General features: G+C 40.0%; 1 protein-coding gene across 2 annotated transcripts in view; it reads left to right on the forward strand.

Annotated features, from left to right (window-relative positions):
• PRIM2 (DNA primase subunit 2) overlaps window positions 1-27,740 on the forward strand; it is a 60,447-nt gene that overhangs the window by 26,316 nt on the left and 6,391 nt on the right. For both annotated transcript variants that reach the window (XM_060272515.1, XM_035109708.2), the window contains 6 exons: window positions 8,661-8,728; window positions 9,877-9,949; window positions 11,527-11,712; window positions 17,083-17,209; window positions 19,615-19,697; window positions 25,638-25,706. In XM_060272515.1, coding sequence (XP_060128498.1) covers window positions 8,661-8,728; window positions 9,877-9,949; window positions 11,527-11,712; window positions 17,083-17,209; window positions 19,615-19,697; window positions 25,638-25,706 — 606 coding nt within the window. The remainder of the gene's footprint in view (window positions 1-8,660; window positions 8,729-9,876; window positions 9,950-11,526; window positions 11,713-17,082; window positions 17,210-19,614; window positions 19,698-25,637; window positions 25,707-27,740) is intronic.

Raw genomic sequence — 27,740 nt, forward strand, 5'->3', positions numbered from 1 at the left:
TGCCCCAAAATGGCAACTAGACATTATGTTTTGGGTGACTGTAACCCTAGATTAAGGCGTCACTTGGTGCCTAGCTTATATAAATGAGTTTCTAATTTTGGTGTAGGGAACTATGGGGTGAGGGGGAGAGCCCATTCTCTTAATGGTGTTCATTCCACTAGCAGACATTGCTGAATTCCATCCTGTGTCGTTACGTCTCCTGTAAGGACACTTACTTGCTAGTTTCATGTTATTTGTATTCTGCTTTTCTACATAAAAATGCAAAGCAGCATAGGGTAAAAGCATGAGTGCAAATTACTAAAAAATGTAAGAAAACAAGAATAAAACAAAAGCCACCAGTAAAGCAATATAAAAAAAACAATTAAAGTTAGGAGGAGAACATGAATCAAATGCAGACCTGATAAGAAAAGTCTTTACAGTCATACCTCAGTTTGCGACCGCAATCCGTTCCGCAGAGCCGGTCGCTCCCCGAATCAGTCGCTCCCCGATGCACGCTTCTGGGCACACGCGCGCTGCGCAGATCGCTTCTGCGCATCCGAGCGCCGCGGAACCCGGATGTAAACACTTCCAGGTCCGCGGTGGTTGGGAACCGAAGCGGTCACAAACAGAGGCAGTCGAAAACCGAGGTTTGACTGTACAGTGTGTCTAAAACTGGGAAGGGAAGGAACCTATCGTGCCTTCCCCATGAGGGCATTCCATAACTACCATCCAAAAAGTGCTTTATTTGGTACGTATCAGCTGTATCTCTAGTGGAAACCTCTGTGGAAACTTATCAGTGGTAAAGAACAGTAGATATTTTGGGGGAAAGATACAAGACAAAGAGGAGGAGAAAAGGAAGATGCATCCTTGGGTCTTATTTCATCCAACTGTAGGATTTGGAATATGTATCACATTGTGAGGTAGTGGATCTGATGAGAGAATAATGCTGTGAAAACTCTAGACCTTTAAAATAATTTCAATTTTATGCTTCTTAAATAATAACTCAAGAACCAAGGGGTACGGTACTTTGGGTGACACATTTACTCTGTCAATGTCACTAAAGTTAGAAAAAGTTTAGAGTATCAACAAAGGATCTAGGGCCATATTGGGTTAGTTAATGAACAGGTATTCTGAAGTATAAGAGTGTAATATCTGTGTCTTATTACTTATAGTCTCCTTTGCTTATTAGTAATCTGGTCAACGTGCATTTTGGTACTTCAATTCTTTTTTTTTTACGTTGCTACTACTAAGCAAATAATGCTACTGATTGAATGTATTGTAAACCAGGCATGCAATTGGTATCTTTTATCTGATGTTTAATGGAAAGAAAATGTTAATTTAGGGTAATGAAATAGGCCTCCAAGTATGGTGGGTGAATAGACCATTAGGTTAATTAAAACAAGGATATGTATCACTGCTGTAGTGGAACTATCATTTTGAAGGAGACAGTTTCATTTAGTGCTTGAATAGTGAAATTCAGAATGTCTCTCTCCCAAACTGGATTTACGACACATAAGACCAAGATAAATGGCAAGGGCAATTCAGACTTCTCTTCATTTACTTTTACCTGCCTACCATCACTTGTCAGTCTTGACTGCTTGTCACATAAAGGTGAAGATTTATTCAGCCTTATTTAAATCAATTAAATGGAAATTGTGTTGCTTCACTGTCCATCACGCAAGTGGTGTGTTTAGTACAAAAAGCGCTAAAAAGTTGTGACAAACTGCACTCAGAAAATCTTTCAAACACGCTTTAATGAGTACAGTCACCATCTATGGATTTCAATTCTTGTTTAGTTTTAAAATATCACAACATTTTGAAAAAGCTTCTGGAAGAGTAAGGAGTTGTGTTGCTACTTTGTTTATACAGTACTTGTTTGGAAGTCACTTGCTGCAACTGAAGAAGAAATATTGGTGGTGTAGGTAACAATTGAGGGGGAAAGAAGACATTATAATAGGAAGAGTCGCAGAAGCAAATTGGTTTTCTTTAATACAGTGGTACCTTGGTACTTGAACGGCTTGGCTCCTGAAGAAATCGGCTCCAGAATGCCGCAAACCCGGAAGTAAGTGTTCTGGTTTGCAAACATTTTTCGGAAGCTGAACGTCCGACGCAGCTTCCGCGGCTTCTGATTGAGTGCAGGAAGCTCCTGCAGCCAATCAGAAGACGTGCCTTGGTTTTTGAACCGTTTCGGATGTTGAACGGACTCCCAGAACGGATTATATTTGAGAAGCAAGGTGGTCACAGGGCCATTCTGGACCATCAGTAAGCCTTCAGGTGGTCAAACGACTTCAGGTGACTGCAGCACCTACACAACTGTGTAACATTTCCCCCCCCACACACCCCAGCTATTGTAGCCACTAAGAGAGCTTTGTTTAGCCCTCCCTCTCTGCTAGCACCAATCCAGTCACCCTATTCAGCTGAGTTTTCAGTAGCAGCTGTATCCTAGTGCAGGGTAAGATGAAGCAGAGAACCCCTTATATGAGTAAAACGTGCTTCCACTCAAGCAAAGAGAGGCCAACCCAGTTTCCACCAGTCCAACCTGTCTTCTTGCCCGCTTCTCCGTATTCTACACCAGGCATCCCCAAACTTTGGCCCTCCAGATGTTTTGGACTACAATTCCCATCTTCACTGGTCCTGTTAGCTATGGATCATGGGAGTTGTAGGCAAAAACATCTGGAGGGCCACAGTTTGGGGATGCCTATTCTACACTGTTGTAGAGGGCCTGAAATATTTAGGAGTGACCATGGGGGGTGGGGGAACTAAGGGTTGCAACAGGAAGTGGTGGAAAAGCCCCATTGTATGCATTGAACTGTGTTCACTGCTCTTTCAGCTCCTCCCATTGGAGCTGAGAATTTTAAAACTGCCAGGGTTGTATATAATAACACACCACAGTTTAAAATCTGGAAGACATTGAGCTATAGTGTTGTCATAATATGGCACCAAGGCCCAAAGGGTTGTGCTGTATCTTCTAGCCATACCAGTCAGTGAAAGACTGGTTGAGATGCACATTTTAAGGTAACTTGTGCTTTCCACTCCTCACTTTAGGAATATGACAGTCATATAAAGATCTGGTAAGAAGGGAGTGTTCCTGCACATTTCTAGGACGTTTAGGTTGAAATACTTTAAAGAATCAACACTTTTAAGAACTCCTCTGACTAAAAACTACCAGATTGAAATGTTAAATTGCAAAGTAAATCAAGGGCACATGCAAGCATGCCCATGGAGTGATGATGTGGATTAGAGAGCTCCCCGAGAGAAAAAGAGTGTTGTAAACAAGCCCCCCACCCACCCGAACGTTCTTGGGCACTGCAGGCCAATGTTGAAGATTTCCTGATTGGCGGAAAAGAGGTAAAGTAGAGGCTTGCAAGTTGAATTAGAAGAAGGTCTAGATTCTGAAATTTTACCTGGCAGCCTGAACATAATGTGGGTCAACTCAACACAGAACTCCCACTTAGTTCAGTGTGACCTCAAAATGTGTGTGAGATTATGACCCAAGGGGAAACCGAAATAGCTTCTTTTATTTATTTATTTCCCGAATCATTATTGAACGGTTAAGTGGAGTGTTTTACGTACATGCAAAGTTACGCTTTAGCATTTGGATTAACATTTGACACAGTCGGGCTTAATATCAAATGTGCAACCTCAACCTACCCATGTTTACTTGGAAATAAGACCTCCTCTGCATGGGGGTTGCATCCTAAATCAAATTATTCTTGACTTATAATAATAATAATAATAATAATAATAATAATAATAATAATAATTTATTATTTATACCCCGCCCATCTGGCCGGGTTCCCCCAGCCACTCTGGGCGGCTTCCAAAAAACACAAATTCTAAAATACAGAAATCCATCAAACATTAAAAGCTTCCCTAAACAGGGCTGCCTTGAGATGCCTTCTAAAGGTCTGGTAATTGTTCTCTTTGACCTCTAGTGTCACACTGCCCATTGTATAAATTCAAGGGCATACAAATTACTCCTTTTTAATGCTAGCACCTTTCCTTTCCCTGACATCTCCCAACAATCCCCCTTCACTTTTTCATCTAACACATGATGGCCAGCTGACCTAGCAATGGGGAGAAACCTTCACTATCGGATATGCTACAGTTGTGCTCATCCACTTGGGAATCCACTATAACATTTTGTTGCGTGCCCTATTTGTCTCTCAAATGTTAAGCTATGAGATGATTCTCTTGCAGAGAGTATTTTCCATCTAATGATAGTAACCCTATTAGAAATGGCCCAACACCCTGGTGCTCAATGTATGAAGTACAGTCGTACCTCGGGTTGCAAACCGCTCGGGTTGCGAACAGTTCGGGTTACGAACTCCGCAAACCTGGAAGTGTTTTCGGCGCGCGCGTGTCCCGCGCATGCGCAGAAGCGGTGCGCGCGCTTTGCGCATGCGCAAAAACGCGCTATGCGCAGAAGCGCACGCTCGGTTTGCGACCTTTTCGGGTTACGAACTGCGACCCGGAACGGATCGCGTTCGTAACCCGAGGTACTACTGTGCTGTACAAGTAGGTTCTGTTGAAACAAACGAGACATGGGATTTGCAAAAGATATCAAGTGATTAATTTTCCGACGTAGTAGGGGAGATCAAAGAAGGCAGGATCAAACAATATGACTGAGCTTTGCTTTCTAAACATGAAGTAGCGCATTCCTATTTGTAAGAATGTTCCTTCTTTGGATCATGGCCTCTCCTCTCTTAAACTCTTGAAGTAGTGACCAGCTTTGTGGTGTGTAGGGTGGGATAGGGGGGCTCAAGGTTCTTTCTGCAGGTTTCCTTGGTTGACCTCTTTGTGTATGGCTCTTTATTACTTGCTTTGATTTTTTTTTTCTATTGAAAAGGGCAGGCTCCAAATACAAGAAATCTATCACAAACTGTTTACTTGCAACACCCCCCCCCCAAGGGATATAAATCCATGGGAATACTCAGTGGTAAGCAACCACCTGATATATTTTAATGTGAAGAAATGCTGGATAGCTGTTAATGGGGTGGGGGAGCTAATTCTTCACATGAAATTAGTGCTTTTGATAGGTTTTTTTTTTAAGTGTCTCTGGATGTCCATAGTGATAAAATATAATATCTACATCTTTGCTAAGATTGCATACTTTGAGTATTTCTTCAGAATTTCAATGTGTTAAAGGTTAAAACCAAACTTTTTTCAAAATTGATCAGCATTGAAATGTCAGCTGTCTAGTTGTGGCAACATACCAGCATGCAAACACTGATCTAATATTGATTTCCCTGGCTGCATAACATTTGCATTGTGACATTTTGCTGCAACATTAGCGAAGTGCTTGTTTCTTGATCAATCACTTTTGGTAGTACACACCATACAACTGTACTCAACGTGACCTATTTGGAATTACATATTAACAACCGAGCAAAAGTATGGGTATGTGTGCATATAAATGTAAGCCCGGAGCAGGAATTGTGCTGTGTTAAAAGAGATGCTGTTTGTAAGCATAGATCTTAAGCTATATAAAACTGCTGTTATGTTAACTACCAAATACAGTATCTTGGCAAAGCAATATTGGCAGTGCAACCCTATACATTGAATGCAATCCTATTTATTGCATTCAGTGTATATATTGTTTTGCCTGATGATACGTTATGTATTTTTGTGTTTTTATACTGTAAACTGCCTTATGACCCTCAGATGAAGGGCAGTATATAAATTTAATAAATAAATAAATAAATAAATAAATAAAGTAAGTTGGGTTTATTGTGTGATCTGTATTAGAGATTGGTATATTGGTCCTTTTTAAATGAATTTTCAGTTTACATTAGACTTGAGGTAATGACTGGGCCAATGTCTCTCAATAAGAGTCCTGGTTGAATCTGTATCTCCCCAGTTTAAGGTCCAAACTAGCCTAGTAGCAGACTTGTGACCTCAAACATGGATCTAATCCAACTATAGAGGTGTTCACATGTTACATTCAACAAGATGCTGCTTTTTGGTGATGATAACTGACGGGCCTAACTGACACAGTGTGTGTATTCTGTTGGTAAGAACAATGCAAAGTTGTGGAATGTTGTTTCAACATACTACATTTTTGCTTCTCTTTGGAAGAAAATCCATAATAAAGCATAGAATTGTCAATTGTAAAAGTTGATGACCGCTGCTTTAAGCTTGTGCGTTGCTTGTCTGGCTATTAATCAAACCAGACTTTTTGGTACTATCACTGCACCAAAAAGCATGAAATACTTACATTGAAAGCCAATCAATCAAATGCATGTCCCAGATATATCTTTAGAGCAGCGATGAGTAGGAAGGAGCTCCTAATAGATATGCAATTATGTGCCAATATCTAAGCATGAGTACCCATGTTATTTTCTTACAAAAGGGTATTGCATGGAAATAAAGATGTGATTGTTAAAAACAATATACATTTTCTTCATCTTTTCGGTGGCATCAGATTTAACCGTATCATTTATGGTTTTGCTGATTATATTCTCTATTTTGGAATCTTATCTATTGTAGAACCCTAAAAGTCATGGAACTGCAAAGGACATCAAAGATTGTCTAGTCCAGCCCTCTGCTAATGCAAGAAATGGACTACTATAGCATCCCTGACAGCTGGCAAGCTAGTTTCTGATCAAGTTTAAAGTAGCTGCCTAGGTATTTTTCACTGTTGTAGAAATCACTCCCCCCCCCCCTAATTCTCTGAACGTATGGGATGACCAAAAACATAGGTGTAGGACACATACATGCTTTGCATGCTTAACAAGGTCCTCAGTCCAGTACCAGGCATTTCTGTTTAAAAGATCTTTGGGCAGCAGACTGGGAAAGAGAGCTCTGCTTCATACCTTAGGAAGCAGTTGACAGTTGGAATAGACATTCCTGAGCTCCTGAGCTTGATGTACTAATTATTTGACCCATAGAAGGCAGCTTCATGCTTCTGTATGTGATGCAGACATCCTGTGTTGCTTCCCTGCTCTCATACTTTGGCAACAGAATTATCATACTTGCCAAGGGAACAATATCCAGAGATGGGCTTAGCGTATGATCTGAAGAATGAAACAGTATGAACGGAGGCGGTTGTTACCTTTTCCAAACACAGTGAAGTAGAATTCCCTGCTCCGTCCTTTCCTGCTTGTTATGGCTAACAGCCATGGCTAACAGCAACAACAATTTGCACAACGAACTGCAAGATGGGTGAATAACTGAGATTAGAGAAATAATACTTAATGCTTAGAATGTTCAACATTCATGGGGAGCCTCTGTTAAAGGGTTTATGTTCTCGGAGTCCCTTTTCCTTTCCTCTCCTCCAATCTGTTGTAGGCTTGAGGCAGCCATGAGGGTCTCCCATTGTTAGGCAGGCAGAGATGGATGCTGGGAAAGTATGTGTGTGAGAAACCATGAGGACTGAATGAAAAGCAGCCAGTGAGTAAAGGGGGTATAGGTTACTTACTGACATTGCTAGGCATGATGATGAGTATTATTACATGCCCAAAGATGTAATTTTGACGCAAGATTTTAGCAAGCACAAGTATTCTGGAATTACTAACATTCTTTCTTTCTTTTTTAATGTAACTTGTTTTTACTGGTATTCTTAATTAATACTTTAGGCTGTCTGTTGTAAGTAGCTGGGAGTTCTTTTGTTCTGGTAAATGGCATATAAATTTTGTTAAATTATATTACCTTGTAATCCTTGTAGCAGCCCTTTAAGGTAGGTTGATACTGTTAGGTCCGTATTGCAGGTGGTCCAGCAAGACTTGAGCTTGAAAATGGCTCGTCTAAAGCCATTTGTTGATTTTAGTGGCAGAAACAAAATAAAAAAATTCCTTCCAGTAGCACCTTAGAGACCAACTAAGTTTGTTATTGGTATGAGCTTTCATGTGCGTGCACACTTCTTCAGATACCATGCACACGAAAGCTCATACCAATAACAAACTTAGTTGGTCTCTAAGGTGTTACTGGAAGGATTTTTTTGTTTTGTTTTGTTTCAATTACGGCAGACCAACACAGCTACCTACCTGTATTTAGTGGCAGAAGTTACTGTAGATTTGAACGGGGCACTTTCTTGATCCGTGGCTAAACCTTAGCTAATATGCTTCCGCAGCACAGAAGAAGACAAAAGATGTTCATCTAAGGAAACAACCATAATTGATGGAAAGGAATCTGTTTTGTAAGACTTAACTATACGGAGAGCTCGTTGTAGTAGAGCCTTCTGTGGAAACAGTTACTGAAACATTGATTTCCTCAGCTCTTCATCAGGAGTGGATTTGGCAGAGGAGTGGATTAATGCTGCTTGCCATCAACAGAACTTAGTTTAAATGCAATGGTTAATGGGTCTGGAGAAGAACTTGTTGAAATAACTACATTGTGTTGATCTAATAATAGATTGAATCGATAGATTTAAAGCTTATGTGGAAGGCTGATAAAATTATAAGCTTGATAGGAAGAGGTAGAAAGATGATAAACAAATGGACATCTTTGAGATGACAGAAGAGTTGTTGATTTCTGTTTCTGGAGATTTGACTCAACAAGAGAGTGACTGTGTGAGAGACAACAAACGTTCCAGTGGTTTTTTTTTTAAGACTTAACTGGTGAATAAGTTAATTTTATTTGTATTATTAGTAACTGAAGTTTGTACTTAAAAAAGAGAGAGAGAGCAGCATTTCATTGGCTCTTTGTGACTTGTCTCCCCCCCCCCCCAAAATCCCTTTTAGCTCACAGCACGGTCATTGCCCATTGTACAAACAGATGAGAGACTCCAGCCTCTGCTCAGTCATCTCAGGTAATGTATCAATATATTTTTTCCATAATAGTTCTCGGGGAGCAGTATTACTGAGCAGCAGGAAATGGTTGTGGGTGGTGAATAGATATGCAGCCTCCAAAGGTGTGCCCAGGCAGCTGCTACTGCAGCCTAGAGCAAGCAACTATTTGAGATTTGCCTTAATTGGTCCTGATATGGTGCAGCTCCTAAGCAGCGCTACATTGCAGGTGGGACCACTGACATTCTGACTGCTAACTTATGGACCAGTCTGTGCCAGAAAAGTAAAAGGGCCCGACCAGCCCATTGAGGGGCTGTTCTTTGCACTTCACCAGTGATTTGAACAGGAGAGCCATGTAGACCCTCCTTTCTCGACCTCAGCTTCAGTACACCTGTTCTTTAAAGTCGCTGGACTATCTTTCACTGCAGGTGGTAGGTTCAAGTGGGTAGTAGAGATCTGCTGTTCTTGCCATGATTTCACCTGCACCATCTCAGTCAACACTTCAAGCTTATCCCTTAGGTTATATTTGAAAAACAAAAACAAACATGTTCTGTCCTTTGGGGGGGGGGAGATCCCATCTACTTGAAATTCATGCAGAATATTCTCCTTCCCTCAGACCACTCTTTTTTAAAACCACAATCATGATTTTATTACTTTCTGGGGTTGTCTCCTCATGGAGCTCTGTGGTATCTCAATAGAAATGTTGTCATAATTCTCTGATAAATTTTAAGAAGGCACACTTTTTTCTAGCAGTTCCTTTAATGTGAAAAATGTAAAGGATCTATAACTGAAGGCTAGAACTACTTTCTTTGGGCAGCTGCTTTGACAGGTTTCAGGTATTTTGCTCATACTTGGAACATAATGTTCACCCCAGACTATGATTCTGATCGTGTTTCTCAGGAAGAAATGCCACGAAAAAAATCTGTCAAGGTGCTCATGTGGTGAAATGTCAGAACTGTGTTGGATAAAAAAAAGTTTCAAAGTGCTTTAGTGTGTTCAAGTTATATTTGCTGAATTGTTACGTTGGAATGATTTCCTCCTAAAATCCACAAAAACAATATTTTTTGCGTATTTGCGTATAAATGCGTATTTAAGTTCCCATGGTAACAAGAATTGAATTTTTGAAGATTTTATATACCATAAAAACGTTTCTTTCTTCTCTACCCCACAGTCATGCGTACGTTGGTCCAGATTACAGCATTGAAAGAAACATTGGGAAAATTTCATTAGAACAGATTGATACAGTGAGTATTTTATGCTTTTGAACTGTACTCCATATTGACCTTGTCCAGCATGCAGTTTGTGTGAAGAAACTGACTTCCCTTTACATATAATAACAGGTTGGATCCAGAGGAAGTTGGCCATGCATTAGTCCTGTTGAAATCAATGAGACAAGGTTATGACTAACATGAAATCAGTGATGCACTAATGCACAACTAACCTCATTTGAATCAATTCCAATATATTTATAGTGCCTCAAGGAAACCAGTGGCAGAGAAGTCCTGCTTGTTTTTTAAAAGTGATATAAAGGAGTGGGTCTAGAGGCTTACTGTAACTATTAACACCTTATTGTTAACTAATTACGGTAGCTTAGTACAGGCAGCAACCATTTTACATGGGGGGGGGGTTGTTCCTGGCCCCCCGCACACGTATAAGCCAGCCCTGTTCTGCCCCAATTCTGTCCTCTTCTGGGTCCAAAATGACCTGCGCATCAGTGGCCACATGTTAATTAGATGTGGGCAAAATGGTCACTGCCTGTACTGCTGGTTGTTGTTGTTGTTAAAGTGGGCATATCATATCTAAGAAATGAAAGCAAGTAATACAGTGGTGCCTCGTAAGACGAAATTCGATCCGCGATTCGTTTTGTATTGCGAAAATTTCGTCTTGCGGTTTTCCAAATCAAAGCAAAAAAAAAAATGCAAACAAATTTGTCTTGCGAAGCACGGTCATAGAAAAATTCATCTCGCGAGTCAACAAAAAGATCTCAAAACGCTTTCGTCTTGCGAGTTTTTTGTTGCGCGAGGCATTTGTCTTGTAAGGTACTACTGTAGTTGGGAAAATAAACTTAATTAAAGTGCATCCAGCAATGTATCTGAAAATATTTAAGTTTGTTTTAAATGCATTATCTGACCCCCACTCTGCTGTTTTTCTGCATCTGTTAATGCACCAGCCTTCCCCGGCACAGTGCCCTCCAGATTGCTTGGGCTGCAATTCCCATCAGCTCCAACCAGAATAGCCAGTTGTCAGGAATGATGGGAGTTGTAGTTCAAGAGCATCTCAAGTGCACCAGGTTGGGTAAGCCTGCTATACACTGACCTAAATTGTGATAGAATGAAAGGCAGGATAAAATGTTTTAAACAAATTCAAGATAAACCAATGCACCAGCCTTCCCCGGCACAGTGCCCTCCAGATCGCTTGGGCTGCAGTTCCCATCAGCTCAGTGCCATCAAAGTATAGAGTACACTTTTTTTTTGGGGGGGGGGACAAAACCACTATTAATATACAATCAGAATCCATATTTTAAACTGGTAACTAATTAACCATACTGATTAATGCTTTTGGCTAGAATTAGGAAAGACCTTTTTTTAAAAAAAATAACTATTTCTGTGCTGCATTTATTCTTTTCTCTTGTATAGAAAAAAAATATTAGATTAAAATGCTTACAGGCATATTGAAGTTGTAAAATAGATTTACGCATAGTCCCTATAGCCCCTGCATATCCTTCTCTCCTCAAGCTGTTCACCTTTCTAAATGGATTTAATTGGTGATCAAAATGCAGCCTGTAAGTCAATCTATTGAATAATATGTTTTCCTGTTGCAGCTTTCTGTTAAATCATTTCCTCCCTGCATGCGCCAACTGCACAAAGCTCTGCGTGATAACCATCATCTCCGTCATGGAGGCCGTATGCAATATGGTTTGTTCCTAAAAGGCATCGGTTTAACACTAGAACAAGCTCTACAGTTCTGGAAATCTGAATTCATCAGAGGAAAAGTGGATGCAGACAAGGTAAATTACTTGTTTGGAGCACTATTCAGTTCTTAATAGTTCTCTTTAAACATTTGCAAAGTCTGCAGACGTTGTCCATGTGCACTGTGGACAGCTGCTTAGACTAAAACAAGTCTAACATAAATAGCAATAGCAAAAAACACCTGCTTTCCCATCCTTTCCTCACAGAGGATAGTCATCTTAATTCTGCTCTCAGCATAAATTTATATTGCTTAACTTACTTTGTTGTTTGCAGAAATCACAGAAGGAAGTCAGAAAACTTGTTTACAATATTGATAAACACTTATATACAGTGATATCAATATTTGCTTTCAAAATCAATAAAAGGACCAAGTTCCACTATAAATATTTCCATACATTGTCCTCCAGTGCTTAACCTTAATATTTTCCAAAGTGCTGATCCATTTTTGTTTCGAGGATGGTTGAATGAAGTCCTTGTTCTGTCTCCTTACCAACTGAAAGGTAGCCAACATAACGCTAATTTTAAAAGAGGGGTTGATGGGGACCACAGGGAGGGAGGAAAGCGCATATAGGCCTGTCTGTGCTTCGTAATTGGGTAGAAAGCCTTACATACCCACTTTGGGCATTATAAAATGTGTGCTTGGAAAGGGCTTTAGAACCATGTTCTTCCCAAGTTGCGTGGGAAGGCCAGGTTGGAGTGGCCAGAGCTGACTTTCACAGTCCTGAGGCCTCTGCACAGCTACCAATAGTCCCTAAGAGGACTACTGTACTGAATAACAAGTTTTGCAGAACAACCATTTGTGTGGCTTCTACAAAGGAAGCCTTTCGCCACCAAGAAAGGCAGATTCTTTGGAGTTCTTGAGAGTGTTGAGAAGCAGGTAAAACAGGGGAAATCCAACAGGCACTCAAAGTCCTTTGCAAAAGGCTTCCAAGTATATGTAGAAGTTATACTATAAGAGAACAGATCATCTTGCCATTTCTCTGAGCCTTGATGATAATGCCTAAAAGGCATAGAAGGAGGTCTTCTACACAATTGCTGTATTGTGGTGCTGTAGCAACTGCATGCCAATGTGCAGTCGGTTTTTCTTTTACATTTCCAGTGCCTCCTAAAGGCATGCTTTAAGTCGGTGCCAAAAATAGACAGGGACTTCCAAAGTTTAAATGCTGCCATGCTTAGAAAACAATGCAGAATGAGCATTATGTGGCGCCTGTAATAGTGTTGTTCTCCCGCAACATGCCATAGACCACTCCAGCCAGCTTGGCCAGGGATGTTGCTGGTCAGCAGAGTGGTCAATAAACCAGCAGCATCACCAGTTTGTCTCTTTGGCCCAACACCAGGTGCGGGATTGGCTTCTAAGAGACTTCTGAAGGAGTGGGAGGTTTGAAACTGGAAGCAGGCCTCCGCCCTCTGTGGTGGTCAGTCCCTCTGCTCCACTAAACCTTCCCCTGCCACCGCCACCACCCCTGAAATTTGGGGCACCATAAAGCTGCTTTCTTTCTCCTTAAGCTTTTAAATGTACTGCATATCCAAAGTGCTAATTTTTATTACTGTGAAATTTGTGGAAAGAGGAAGAACAATTCACAATACCCTAGAATGGCAATTAGTACATTTAAATTTCGCTGGAACGAGTCGTCGAGAGTCTAGTGAGTCATGTGTTTGATTAAAGCATCGGTTTGATTAAATTATGTTTTAGATAGGTCAGTTGTTAAAATGAAATGGGTGCCTCTGATTATAGACATCAGTCTAAGTAGAAATATTGTTTGTTGTATTTTATTTTTGGCATATTCTTTACCAAGGTTTTTGATAAGTATTTTTCAGCTTCGGGAAAGAATTTTGATGGTGCGGAATAAGTGTTCCTCATTCGCCGTGTCACTTTTCTGCTGCAACCATTCATAAATACCCCCAGGGTCATGTAGTCCACAAGACAAGTGATCCACCCCGTTCAAAAAGGCTTCCTATTACAACATAGCTTTCAGTTTGGTAGAAGCTTTCAATTAACTCTGGGAGCAAGCTTAGTAAGTGGAGGTTATGTCCCTTGATTCCAGCTACCAGGGACTGGGTCAAGTGAGTGTAGCTCTAATCATGTTTCACATTCAGAGCCTTTAGACCATACCGCAGATTGTGGAATTGGTCATAGCAGTATTTAGTCTGTAGGCATTTGACTCAAAAGACACCTCCCTTTGTCTTTGTATTGCATACTTACTCTCAGGACAATGCGGTAATTAATATGAAGGATTGTTTAGTGCTGTCGGAACTAGAACATCCATCTGTTAACTGAATTAAGAGCCAAGTTGCTAGTTAAAGAAAATTATTTTGAATAAATATTGCAGTTCTATTACCATGAAACAATGCATAAATTAATAAAGCTTGTCAGTTTGCTCCATATATTCAGAATTAGCCCTGATCATTAATCAGTGATTGATTTCAGCTTTTTTTAAAAACAAGGTTTCGGCTCCTTGATTATTTTTTTATGGAGGTCTGGGAATTCTTGTGTTCACAATAATAATGCATAGATGATAAAGGCCAACCTCACCACTTTGCATCAGCCGTTTTATTTTCAGCGTTATATTATTACATTTAAAATAAAGAAGTCTGACCTTGCAGACCTGAGGCCTCTTCTGGTTTAGCTGCAAAGTAGAAGATACTAATGAGAATGTCTTTGGGATATAATTATGTAGATTTAAAGAAGTGATGTACTTTTAATTATGCCCTGTAGCTAATGTAGATGCATATTAAACTAAACCATGCCTCTGTGCATTTCCCTCTGAAATTTCTTCCCCCCCCCTCAGGTTTTAAATTAGTTATCAGCTCGTTGGTGCACACCCAAGGTTAAGTAAACTAGTGGAATAGTGGCAGATCAGATTTTATGTTGTGTTTCTAAAATGTCCTATCAGTTGGGGAACTTAATGGTCTTGGCGGAACACAGTTTTGAATAAAGCTTAGTTCCCCCAGGCAATTATATGATGTCAGCACGATACACTTCTGTGGAATATGAAAATACTGGATTATTTAAATGCCTTATTGAGGTATGTAACTTCAAATAAATGAAATGCAGGGTTTTCTCTCAGGTGCAAGTCATTTTTTATAAAATTTAGTTGTGCTAAAATTAAGTTCCTTTTTCTGATTTAACTGTTGGTTTCAAAGTACCAAAGAGCAAGATAAGAAACTTCCTTTTTTTAAATTTGTATTTCGTTTCGTGATGTCAGCCTACATTGATGTATTCATTTGACTCTACCCTTAATACTTTTATCAGTCCACTGGAGTCTTATCCTTTTCAAGATGTTTGGCTAATTAGTCTGTCAGCCTCTTGTCCAGTCTTGAACTTGCACTTTTGCAAACTTAAACTATTTCCAGAAAGTATTCAAGCACAAATGTGTGTCAAAAGTTATTCATAATGTTATGTAACATTTCCGTACCCTTAATCTAGATTGCCAACTTTTATTGTTGCTAGATGTCTGCAATATTACATAGATTCCATTGTAATTTTTATTAATGCCTGTTTTGCAAGCTTATAATTGTATCATTGTAGCCTGAGTTCAATTACTTTAAAGAAAAAGAGTCTGTTATGAAAATATCAGTTTTCCTTGTTTTACATAACAAAGCAGACTGCTGTATGTTCCCTTCTGATTAGTTCGTAACAGACATTTCATGTATCAGAATGTGTGTTTGAATGCACACTGTGGAAACTGCCATTTAAAGCAATAAAGCATTTCCATCAGAATTAATTTGAATTTTCTGCCATGTGTATCTGATATTCATCTGATCCAAGATAGTGACAGGCACAACTGTTTTGTTGTTGTTAATAATAATAATAATAATAATAATAATAATAATAATAATAATTTATTTGTAACCCAGCCACTCTGGGTGGCTTCCAACAAAGATTAAAAATACATTAAAATGTCACACATTAAAAACTTCCCTAAACAGGGCTGCCTTCAGATGTCTTCTAAATGTCAGGTAATTGCTTGAGAGGTATAATTTTCATTTCCAAAGTTTGAATAGTTGATCTCTGTAAGAACTAGGCTGTGAGGCAGTCTACAAAGTATTTTAATGCAAGTACCATGATTTTTAGAAAATTCTGTGTGATTTGTTCACTCTATTCTCCCACTGTTTTGCTTAGAGAAGGAACATGTATTGTGAAATATGCCATTAAATATAAAAGCCATTGCACCATTTTCACCTCTTAGTTAACTATAGAATAAAGCAAAGTTCTTTGGAACACTCCATCTTCTGTCTCATGTAAAACCTCTGCATCATAGAAATGCAGTGGAAAAATAGGTGCTGGTGTGTAGCAAGGTTTGAGTAGCTGGTTTGTGTCATGGGCTGTTAGTATTTTGAGATGTCCTGTCTGTCAGTTTGATAGACAGGTTCATTAACTGCATGATTGACGTAGCAGCCAATCTGATCCTTGAAGGGCCTGTTCCCTCTTCCTTGGACTGAACTGGTAGGAAAGAATAATGAGAGTTGAACAAGATGGCAAAACCCTTTCTTTATATTTTGAGGAGAGGCAGTGGGAATTTATTTTACTTTCAGAATTAGATTGTTATGGCGTGTGCTTAATTATTGAAGGATCATGCATTGCTCATGCATTGTTGCTGTGAGTGTGAATTGGGTAGCTTTGCATTAAGATCCTAATCAAACCAAATTCCTCTCCTATCTCTAGTGGCAAGCAGAAGGTGTCCAAAATGTCCAACACTAGCTGCTAAAAATAGGCTATGTGGTCCTTTACCCAATCTCTCCCGTGATTGGCTTTTGATGTGGGTGTGACAGGAGTCAATCATGTCTATAGCATATGCTTTTTTATTTTTAAAAGAGCACCAATCTTCTGACCTGTTTTCTTGTTCAGTGTGACTAATGCAGCCTTACATTGATTATTCCATAGCGCACCATTGCTCAACAATTTTTTGTTTGCTTTGCATTAAAATATTTGTGCACTTTTAGGTTGCAGTTCATACCTGCCTCTCCGTTGAAACAGTAATTTTGGTACAGTGGGCCTTCTGGATTGCCCTGAGCTTAGACTTTAAAAACTGACATTTTGTGAATAAGAGTGATAATGTTTTAAAAGCTTGTTCTCAAATTGGCTGTCAGTTTAGCTTTGATTAATTTGATTATTTTTAATAAGCCCAGTAGAAGAGGTAATTATTGTAGAAAATTGAGGAATAAATCTGCAGGACCAACTTGCCATACTCAGAAATGATTTCCAAGTCCTATCGTGCCATGAAAAGAGTCCTCCGTAACTGCTACAACATGGTTGGCTGATAACATCGTTTCAATTTTAACTTTTTAACTTTAATTTTTTTAGCAAGGAAATATAGTCAAATACAACCACTCAAAATCCAATTGTTTCATCCTTTATAGTAGCTGAAATCTCTTGACACCCAGTTTTTGTTTTTATTTCTATTTAGTTTGACAAAGGATATGCCTACAGCATCCGGCATTCCTATGGAAAAGAAGGCAAGAGAACTGACTATACTCCATACAGCTGCATGAAAATTATAATGTCCAACCCACCAGGACAAGGGGATTATCACGGTAAGTGCTTGCACCTGACATGTTCACAATGCATGGGAACCCAAACTGCTTTGGAAGCCAGCTGATTGGCTGGCTGTATTACTGGCAGAAGCTAGTTTTCTGTGGCTTATGGCAGTCATCACTGTCAAGCCTAGTGTGCGGTTACTCTTCTGGTGATTTGTCTTATTACAGAACTAGGTCAAGCAAGAGAGATTCATTCAGCAGGGTTTCAACGTGCACTCCACCAAGCTGTTTAGTTTTTTTATTTCTCTTCTTGCTTCTTCTGCTTCTTTTCTATTCCCCAGACCGCCCCCCCCCCAAAAAAAAATATGTCTCTCGACAAACAACAGAGTTCCTCAGTGTTTTGCTTTGCTTGCAATCAGTGCTCTTGCTTTGCTCTAAAACAGTAATAAATCATAGGCTTTTTCTAATAGCTTAACACTCTCTGGGATAGTATGACATATATCGAATCTTATGATCTCACTAGAATAAAACACTAATTGGGTAAGCAGCATATTTCTATGACTTGTCTGAAAGTTACTTGGCATTGAAGCAGGTTTCTTTACACATATTCAGCTTTTCCTCTTAAGCAGGAATCAAAAGTAATGTTCCACAGAAACCTTTGGTTTCATTTAAAAATATTAATGTTGCCCCCAGTCTCTGGGACTCTTTTGGAGGAATGGGACCTTAAAATTGGTAGACATGGTCGAATTAAGAGACATCCACCACCATCACCCACCCCCAGAGAGCGGCTAGTGGGGAATCTGCTCCAAGAGAAGTCACCAGCCAGTTACAGAGACTTGTTTACTCTCACCTCCAATTCTTCACAGTCAATTAAGTCCAATACCCTTCTGTGTGAAAGGTTCCTTGTTAATTGTGTTAAAGTGAATGTGTGTGTGTGTGTGTGTGTGTGTGAGAGAGAGAGAGAGAGAGAGAGAGAGAGAGAGAGAGAGAGAGAGAGAGAGAGAGAGAGAGAGCTTTCTGTGTGGTAACTCTGCTCCACTTCCCAGTGGGGAGGAGTCGCGGTGAACCGCGTGGCCACCCACTCTCCTCTGGGGGCGGGGACATTGTTCCGCGCCACCCGGGGGATCCCGGGCATGTCATCCATTGGCCATCCAATCAGCTAGCTGGCGTGGCGTGGCCGGGACCCATGTAAACTGAGGCGCGAGCCAAGAGGCTTCCTCTCGGCTTGCATTCCTCTGTCTTTGTGTTTTTATTCCCCCTTGCGGGGGTGGTTACGGGGTCTCAACACGCAAAGAAGGTAAATAAACAATTCCCTAGCTCCATCTTAATTGCAGTGCATATTCTGCAATCTCATTTATTTTGGAATGTACAGCTTGGATGCCTTCAGACAGAGTACTGCATTGTTCAGGAGGCAATTCTTTTGAAAAACTAAGGACGTACAATAAAAACTAAGGACATATAATAGGAGTTTGATCTCTTTACACACTAATGATTATGCATTTACTTAAAATGTTCCCATGTGATTTAACCATCAGTAATTTAACTGTGGCTGTTATTTTGTATAGTAGCTAAGCTACGATATTTGGGCTTAACCAGTGAAATCAATGGAATAAAATACACTTAGATGCAACCGCTACAACATAATTATTTTTGTAAGCAGCGTTTCTCACACTCACAGCACCCCACTGACCCTCAAGTTGACATTCTCATGCTGTTTAATAATATAGCTCACATGTTATCTGGTGTTTTTTTTTAAAAAAATTGTTACACCTAAACTCCTGCAGCCTTTTCTGTTTGTACCGTGGTCTTATATTTAGTTTTTCCTCAAAAACAAAACACAACACAGTGGCTTATTTTCAGGAGATGTCTTATTTTTTTTTATATTAAGTATGGTACAGTTTAACCCAGGCATCCCCAAACTTTGGCCCTCCAGATGTTTTGGCCTACAACTCCCATGATCCCTAGCTAACAGGACCAGTGGTCGGAGATGATGGGAATTGTAGTCCAAAACATCTGGAGGGCCGAAGTTTGGGGATGCCTGGTTTAACCTACTGCCTATCACTATGGCTTATTTTCGTGGTATGGCTTATTTTCGGGGTATGACTTATTTTCGGAGAAACGGTATTATAGCTATACTATAATATTTGGGTGAATTTTCAGACTCATTTGGTGTGGAATCTAATTAAAGCAGCTTTCTGTTCAAGTGAATAAGAATCCTGGCCTACTTTTTTGTAACAAATTCCTTAACTTTTGTGCCTATTCGTGCTATGATACCATACAGCGAACTAGCCGTTTGGAAGAAGCGTAAAGCAATTGCACACATGGGGGGCAATTAACTTTTGTATTAATAAGCTGCTGCTAGATAATTAAGGACTGCTTAGCCAGGCTCTCAAGTGTGCTGTTGTACTAACTTCTGAGTAAATAGTCTTGTCTGTGTGCTTGCCTCTCTTCTTTGTTGTTAGGGTGCCCATTCCGTCACAGTGATCCTGAGCTGCTGAAGCAGAAGCTGCAGTCATATAAAATCCCTGCCTCTGGGATTTCTCAGGTAGGGAATATTTTCTTCCGTTACAGCAGCAATGTGGCATTGGGTATTTCCTTTCAGTTTAGTTTAATACTGATGTATAATATGTGACTGACAATGCATGCAAAAATGCCTTTTAAACCAGGTTGCAGTATTTGCTTCAATGGTGCTCTCCCCCACCCCCAAAGTGTTCTTTTCACAATGCTGACAAGCAGATTGAGAGTTTTGTTTTTCATTATTGTAATCCATCCCCCCGCCCCCTGTATTTTATCAAGGGCGTTGATCAGTCTAGTTTAATGCAGCTTAGAATCATAGAACCATAGAATCGTAGAGTTGGAATGGACCCTAAGGATCATCTAGTCCAACCCCCTGCAATGCAGGGATCTCAACTAAAGCATCCATGACAGATGACCATCCAACCTCTGCTTCAAAACCTCCAAGGAAGGAGATTCCACCACTTTCTGAGGGAGTCCATTTTACATTCAGACAACTCTTACTGTCAGAAAGTTCCTCCTGACGTTTAGTCGGAATCCCCTTTCTTGTAACTTGTATCCGTTGGTTCTGTTCCTAGCATTTTTATGTGTTGTAAGCCACCCAGAGTGGCTTGGGAAACCCAGCCAGATAGGTGGGGTATACATAAATAATAATAATAATAATAATAATAATTATTATTATTATTATTATTATTATTATTATCTTCCGGAGCATGAGAAAACAAGTTTGCTCCATTCTCGATGTATTGACAGCTCTTTAGTTATTTGAAGATGGATAGCATATCTCCTCTTAGTCTCCTCTTTATCAGGCTAAACATACCAAACTTCCTCAACTGTTCCTCAGAGGGCTTGGTTTCCAGACCCTTGATCATTTTGGTTGGCCTCTTTTGTACACGTTCCAGCTTGTCAATATCCTTCTTAAATTGTGGCACCCAGGTCTGGATGCAGTTGTGGTCTGACCAAGGCAGAATAGAGTGGGACCATTACTGCTATTGCTTCTTACTGCCGTGCAAGCCTTTGGGAAGTAGAGACACAAGAGGGCATCAGAGGAGGGAGGGAAGGAAAGAAGGACAGAGGCCAGTGTTGCCCGCAGCACCCCTGACCATCACAACACACTGGTTGAAAACCACTGCCCTAAACCATGCTTAATTCAAGGAGCTCTTGTTTCATTTTAAAATTGCAGTGTTGATCTAATTTCCAGTAGCACCCAGTCATGCAAACCCAGAAGGCTGTGAGATTTATCAGTATACATCTCTAAGGCTTGCCATCAGGGTGTTCTGATTCTCACAACTGCTAACAGGACCAGTGGCCAGGGATGATGGGAGTTGTAGTCCCAAAAACATATGGAGGGGCGAGTTTGCCTATGCCTGCATTATAGGAAGTAAGTCTGATTGAACACATTGAGGTTTCTAAGTAAATATAATTACCCAGACTTTATTAATTCAGTCCGTATAAGAAGCTTTGATACTTCCTCAGCATTTCATTGACCTCATGATTCTTGCTGCCAGAAGGAGCTTGAAAAGCAGATCTTTGGGGGTTGGGGAAGGTTACAGGTTTATTTGCAGGAGAGCTATTTTAGGATCTTTGACTATGGAGTAATGTAGTATTTCACAACACTTGGATATCACTAAGCTCCAAAACTTCTATTCCCTTTATGTACCTTAGGAGTGTAAAGCCAGGCATGTATAAATTCTGCCCAGCCCCATGCTGGCCAAAAGATGAATTTATTTTGGGGTGATTTTTTTTTGTAAAAAAGTGAGTTGAATCCCTATAGGCTATCAAAAGTAGAGCTCCTGTAGATCTTTCATGTTAAATGTTAGAAATAAAATGCACAAAGAAAGACACTAGCGGTTTGCTTCACATAAACTAATAAATGAAGGTTTTTGCAAAGCCCTAAGAGAACAAGCTGAGGTGTTGCGGAATTGACCTGGAACTAGGGGAATATTGCTAAGCATGTTCCAGTAGCTGCACCTCAATCACATTTTAAGTCACCTTTGAAATAAAAATGAAGGTTAGAAATAGATAAAATGCAGAAAATTCTTTGCTGGAAAGATTGAGTCTATTAAGAACAGAAGGAACTATTTTATTTGAAAATGGCTTCAAACTGACCTTGCATACCTGAAAATATCAGTGATTAGGAAGGTGAAGCCAATTAACTATTTTAAGCTTGTGTGTTGGTAGCAGTGCCCCATCATCTGATCTCAATATCTTTTGAGTTACAGTGCTAAGAAATTGTTTAGCAGTCTCTCAAGTAATGGAAAGGTGAGGGTTCCAGCACTTCTGTTAGCTTTTTAGAAGAGACAATTTCAGTATGTGTATCTATCTTTTCTCCTTCCTTGACAAGATGCACTTGCCAAATTTCTGAGCAATTATTAAAGGTACAGAATCCTTGGCTTCCTTTGCTACAAGAGAAATAATATGCAATGTTTCAGTAAGTAAAGGGACGGGGGTAGGGGTGGGATTTATAGCAATATTTTCATTTGGCTACAAATTAAAAGTGGTTTTATATTTGCTTGGGTACAGACAGTTTCCTTGTGCTAGAGTGCATCATGCAGTGATTAACAAAAAAGGTATGCTCCTTGGCATTGCTGCGAAGGCAACATTTAACAGCTCAGGTGTCAAATCTTTTTCGGAGGATTGAGGACCAGTTTGTTCCACCCCCGCAGTGTGAATATCTATCACCACACTTCCTACATCTGGGGATTCCCAGGATCATAGCTGCCATTGAAACAAAATTGGGCCACGGGATTAGGTACATTTCAAAGCATTGCTGCCCATATTTCCCAGTGTTAATTATGAAAAGCACATGAACTTTGGTGGGATTCAGGGTTGTTGCATAGCTAAGCCAATAATCACAAAAGTTTTGTTTGGCTAGAGAGGTTTCCAATTTCATGGTAAAATCTGCCACAGGGAACTCGGCCTGTGCTGTGATGCTTCCTACGGGGGCTGAGGAAAACCTGGCAATCATTTTGCGTTGAGGATGGTGTTCCAGGCTGCTAGGCAAAGAGCCCTTTAAAGATTTGCACATGCAAAGGAGCATCCTGTATTCTTTTCTTTCACTTTTTTTGGAGGGGTGGGGGGATTTCCTAACAGTGACTTCCCAGGCTGATTTTTATATTTTAAATTCTCTTGAGCATCTGAGTTGGCCTCTTAAGCAGATGGAAATGAAAGAGTGAGCTGCTCTTGATAAAAAAACAACACTGTACTACATGTAAAACAAGCCCCATGCCACTTGGGATTATAGTTTAAATTTCATATCACCTGTGTGACTTCATCCCAATGCTGCCAGGATTGTAACAAGAGAGGAACCCTCATACTCATACGTTCATGGTGTGAGTAAGGGCACAGTATTTTTGGTGTAGTTTCTAATATTATTGGTCAGCCGTTGAACCCAATCCCTGCTTTGGCCCTTAAGTCAGTAGACCCCAATCTAGACCCTCTCCTTATACAGAATGGCCCAACTGCCCTGCTGTTTACTGCTACCCATTCATGAACCTACCCGGACCTCACAATCATCCTCAGAGGCCCTTCTTAATGCGCTTCCTCCATGAGAGGTCTGACAACATGAGAACAAGCCTTTTCTGCAGTGGCTCCCCATTTGTGGAATGCTCTCCCCAGGGAGTCTTGCCTGGAGTCTTCATTATACACCTTTAGGTGCCCGGCAAAAATGTTCCGCTTCACCCAGGCCTTTGGCTGATTGACATCCAATGTCCTTTTAAATGTGTTGTGGGGGGGGGGAATTATTGGTTTGTTTTCATTTTTTACTTTTTACTATGTATATTGTGTGGGTTTTTTAATATTGTAATTTTATGTTGCAAACCACCCTGAGATCTGCAGGTGAAGGGCAGCATACAAATTTAATAAATAGAAATAATGAGTAATATGATCATAACCAGTGCTTTTTTTCTGGGGGTACTCAAGGTTAGTCACCTTTTCTTCCAGAAGAAAAGGGCTGGTTTTAAGTGTGGCACTAACTGTAACAACTTCATGCTGAGTACCGGCACCTTTCTCTCCTAGAAGAAAAGCACTGATCACCACCCATTGAAAGTACCCCAAAAGTACATCTCTGATGGGATGGTTTAGGGTCTGGCTTTTTCTGGGTATCTGAGGCAACACAGAAGGGTTGTTAAGATGCCAAGATTGGCATGATCGTTTTGACAAGGTATGGTCCTCATATATCAGCTATGAAAACAGAGGTACATTCCATACCTTGGTTTTTGAACGGCTTAGTTCTTGAACATCTTGGCTGCCGAACGCCGCAAACCCAAAAGTGACTGTTCTGGTTTGTGAACTATTTTTGGAAGCCGGACGTCCGACGGGGCTTCCGTGGCTTCCGATTGGCTGCAGGAGCTTCCTGCAGCCAATTGGAAGTCACACTTTGGTTTCCGAACATTTTGGAAGTCGAACGGACTTCCGGAACAGATTCCATTCGACTTCCAAGGTACAACTGTAGTGTTAATGTTAGACCTCCAGACACCCGTGCTTACTTATGGAGAGGCTGTGTCACATACATTTGAAGCTTTGGCAGCGCATTCAGTGATTTTACAGCGCCCCTGCTCAGTTTTTCTTCTCAAATGTAACTGATGTAAGCATGCAACACTCTACAAGTTTTATTGAAATTGATCAGTGTTATTTTAATAAAATATTCCGCAAAAAGAAAAAGGTGCTGTTATCCATCCTTTAGCCAAAATAAGTTTTTTACATGATCAAATGTACAACATAAACTTGATGCACTGTTACAAAATGTGCTGCTGCTAGGTACCATTTCAGTATCATTCAAAGCAGCATTAACACTTTTAATTAGCACAGCCAAGTTTTTTATATATTGCATTTTATTATCTGTTCCATTTCAAAAGTACATAGACCGTGTCGGACTTTAGCCTCTTCTGGCTAGTTGATTTGTTTTTCACAAGATATGTAACAGGATGTGACAGGAAAGGCAGACATTTAATCAGTTGCACTTGTAGCAGCGAAGCAAACCCAGTAAGCACTTCTTTGGCAGCATTGTAGCTTGATATATTCAGCAAATATTTGTACATCTGTCAATAACTATAAGGCAGCATCCAATAATGAGGGCAGTAGGGATTTGTGCCGGAGTTTATTTCTGTGCTTGACATGGAAAGGTCAGACTTTTGAAAAGGAGTGTGAATTTGCATTTCTCAAGAATTTTCTCTCGACTGAGGCTATCTCTCAGCTCCAGCGGTTTCCTGAGCTTGATAAGCAGGGAATATACAGTTTAATTATATAGCAGCAGAGGGGGGAAATGACATACAACTTAAATTTTCAAATGACGTTGCATTCTGCTGATAAGAATGAATGTTTTATGCAGGACAGAAGAGATTACATGAGGTAGAATTGGAAAGCAAATTGTATTTACAAGAGATAGAGAGATTTTTCTAATAGGAATTCAAAACAGATGATTTCCCTTTCGTGTTCTGAGGGGCATTGCTAGAAACAACTTAACGTTGAGAGCTGATCTTAGAGAGGGTAGAAATGTAGTGCTTTCTGCAACTTCTCTTCTGGATTAGTTCCACCACAATTTGTAGTTGGGTGCACAGTTGTATTATGTCTCACACATCTGAGTTTTATCCAAAATAAATTATAACCATATACTTGATTAGTTCATATTTCAGTTGCTCAAGTGGTAGATACTTATTTGAAATAATGCAAGAGATTTTGCAACGCAATATGTTCTGACAGTACACACCGTTCCTCATTTTTCTATGTCATTTGTGAAGTAAAACTGTTGATTTCTGGTTGTGAAGGCAGACCCTCTTCTCTGTCTATGGATAATCTGACTTCAATTCTAAGTGGGAGGAAAATGTCAGCAGCATTGTATCTTATAAGACTACAGATTCTTGTATTATGTCAAACCCTGCCATAAATTGTAAAGGTCATATGTTCACATTGCAGAACATTTCAGCTGTTTTAAAGACCCTTTAAATATATCGATCACTTTCCTTTTTTCTAGATTTTGGAACTGGTGAAGGGCATGCACTATCAATTGGCCTGTCAGAAATACTTTGAGCTCACCCATGACGTAAGTGATGCTTATTTATCAGACGATAATGTGTCTCATTACTGGAAAGACTGGAGGCAGAAACCCTGTGCGAAACTTCAGACATTCTGTTCACATTCACCACGTGCCACCATCCTTGTTAATTACGCTGAGTTAATGAGTATATAGCAGATGTCTTTCATTTCATGTATGGATCGACACTCTGCATTTGCTAACTGTTTAGTGCATATGTTATGAGGTTATGCTGTTTTATTTTGTAGCAAAACTGTTTACATTTATGGAGTGGTGTTTCACTGGTCCTAGCAAACGAAATGGAGATAAAGCAATAACACTTGATGTCTACATTTTTTCCTTCCAGTTTTTCCCCTCTTACAGGTTGGAAGAAGACACAGTTCCAAGTTGCATTGAAAAACATTACATAAAGATTGATTAAATATACTGCTAGCAGAAAACCTCTCCCCCGCCCCCCCAAACTCCACCTCTGTCCAAAGACAGCATCAATCCATATGTTTTAATTCCAGCTCTTGTATTTTTAGAGTGGTTTGCATTATTCCACATAGAGTGGCTTGGAGTGAAGGAGAAAGCCATATCTGTTTACATATTTTAAAAGTCATACACCTCTCAAAAGTCCAAAGTGGTGTGTTTTCAATTTGCCTGACCATAACCAAGGGGAATTATTTGTAATTTACACCTCCCTTCTTATTTCTCTTGAAGGACAAGTAGCAATGTTCCATCTCCATCTACTGGGCAAAAACCCTGCACACCTTTTCCCTGCCGCTTTCCCATCAACTGGGAGAAACTATAAAATGGGATGATTTCACGTCTTTGTCTGTCTTCATTTGCCCTGGGAGCAGGGGATTTTGAATATGTTTGTGAGCATAGATGATCAGTTTATTTCTGTATGTTAAAGATACAGAACATATTGTTAAAAACCCAATAACTTCTCAATCTTGTTGGGCAATACCAAAGATTTATATAACCCTACATTCTGTTCTCCACAGTGGCTTACAAGCTGTTTCTTAGGAAGCCCACAAGCAGAGCATAATGGCAATAGCCCTCCCATAGCAACTGATATTCAGAGGCTTCCTGTATCTGAACCTGGAGGGTACCATATAGCCATCATGACTTGTAATCACTAATAGCCTTGTTCGCCATGAAAGGGTGTGGTGTGGTAGCGCCCCCCCCCCCAAATTGCTATCTTGATAATAGTGCTGTCCTTGTTAGCAAACATTTTGGAGGTCATTTTGGATTTAGGTTTGCTGCCTTTCTTGGTAGGTTTTGCATTTGGATTTGAACCATGGTCAGTTCATCTGCGTAGAACATTTGTAGGGAACCTCTAGCCCAGGCACCCCCAAACTGCGGCCCTCCAGATGTTTTGGCCTACAACTCCCATGATCCCTAGCTAACAGGACCAGTGGTCGGGGAAGATGGGAATTTTAGTCCAAAACATCTGGAGGGCCGAAGTTTGGGGATGCCTGCTCTAGCCCATGGGCCTGATTAGACCTGCTTTTTTTTGGCCTTACTGAAAAGGAAGACATTCTAAGCATGCTTCTAAGTCTTCCTGTCCACTGGATGCTAGAATTTGATGGCTTTTTCTGTTGCCCTGTGCCACAAAAACCAATCAGTCATCTGTCTCCCCTGGTGATGAATGAAAATATTTATGAATACAGTAAGAGGAAAAAATGAATTTAAATATAGAAGAATGCTAAGCAAAGCATTAAAATTCCAGGTTATGCTTTCTAATGTAGAGTACATTCTTTGTTACTTGCATATTATTATTTTACTTAGAAAGGTATCGAGAAATTGGGAATGTTGGTGCCACATTGAGCTTCAAGTTTTATTTAAATATAAGGGAATTAGTTTCTGGTGCCAAAATATTAAAATTGAGCCCCAAAAGTCAGACTATAAGGTGAAATACTTAAGTTATCACTTGTATTGTTACAGCTATAGCAATATGGTGTTCTTAAAAGGAGACAGAACAATGATATAACCAACACAAAATATAAGTGATTAAATTTATAGCTTAATACATGGTTAAGGAAAAAATATTGGTGG

This window comes from Zootoca vivipara, chromosome 3 (assembly GCF_963506605.1).
Source record: "Zootoca vivipara chromosome 3, rZooViv1.1, whole genome shotgun sequence".
Lineage (NCBI taxonomy): Eukaryota > Metazoa > Chordata > Lepidosauria > Squamata > Lacertidae > Zootoca > Zootoca vivipara.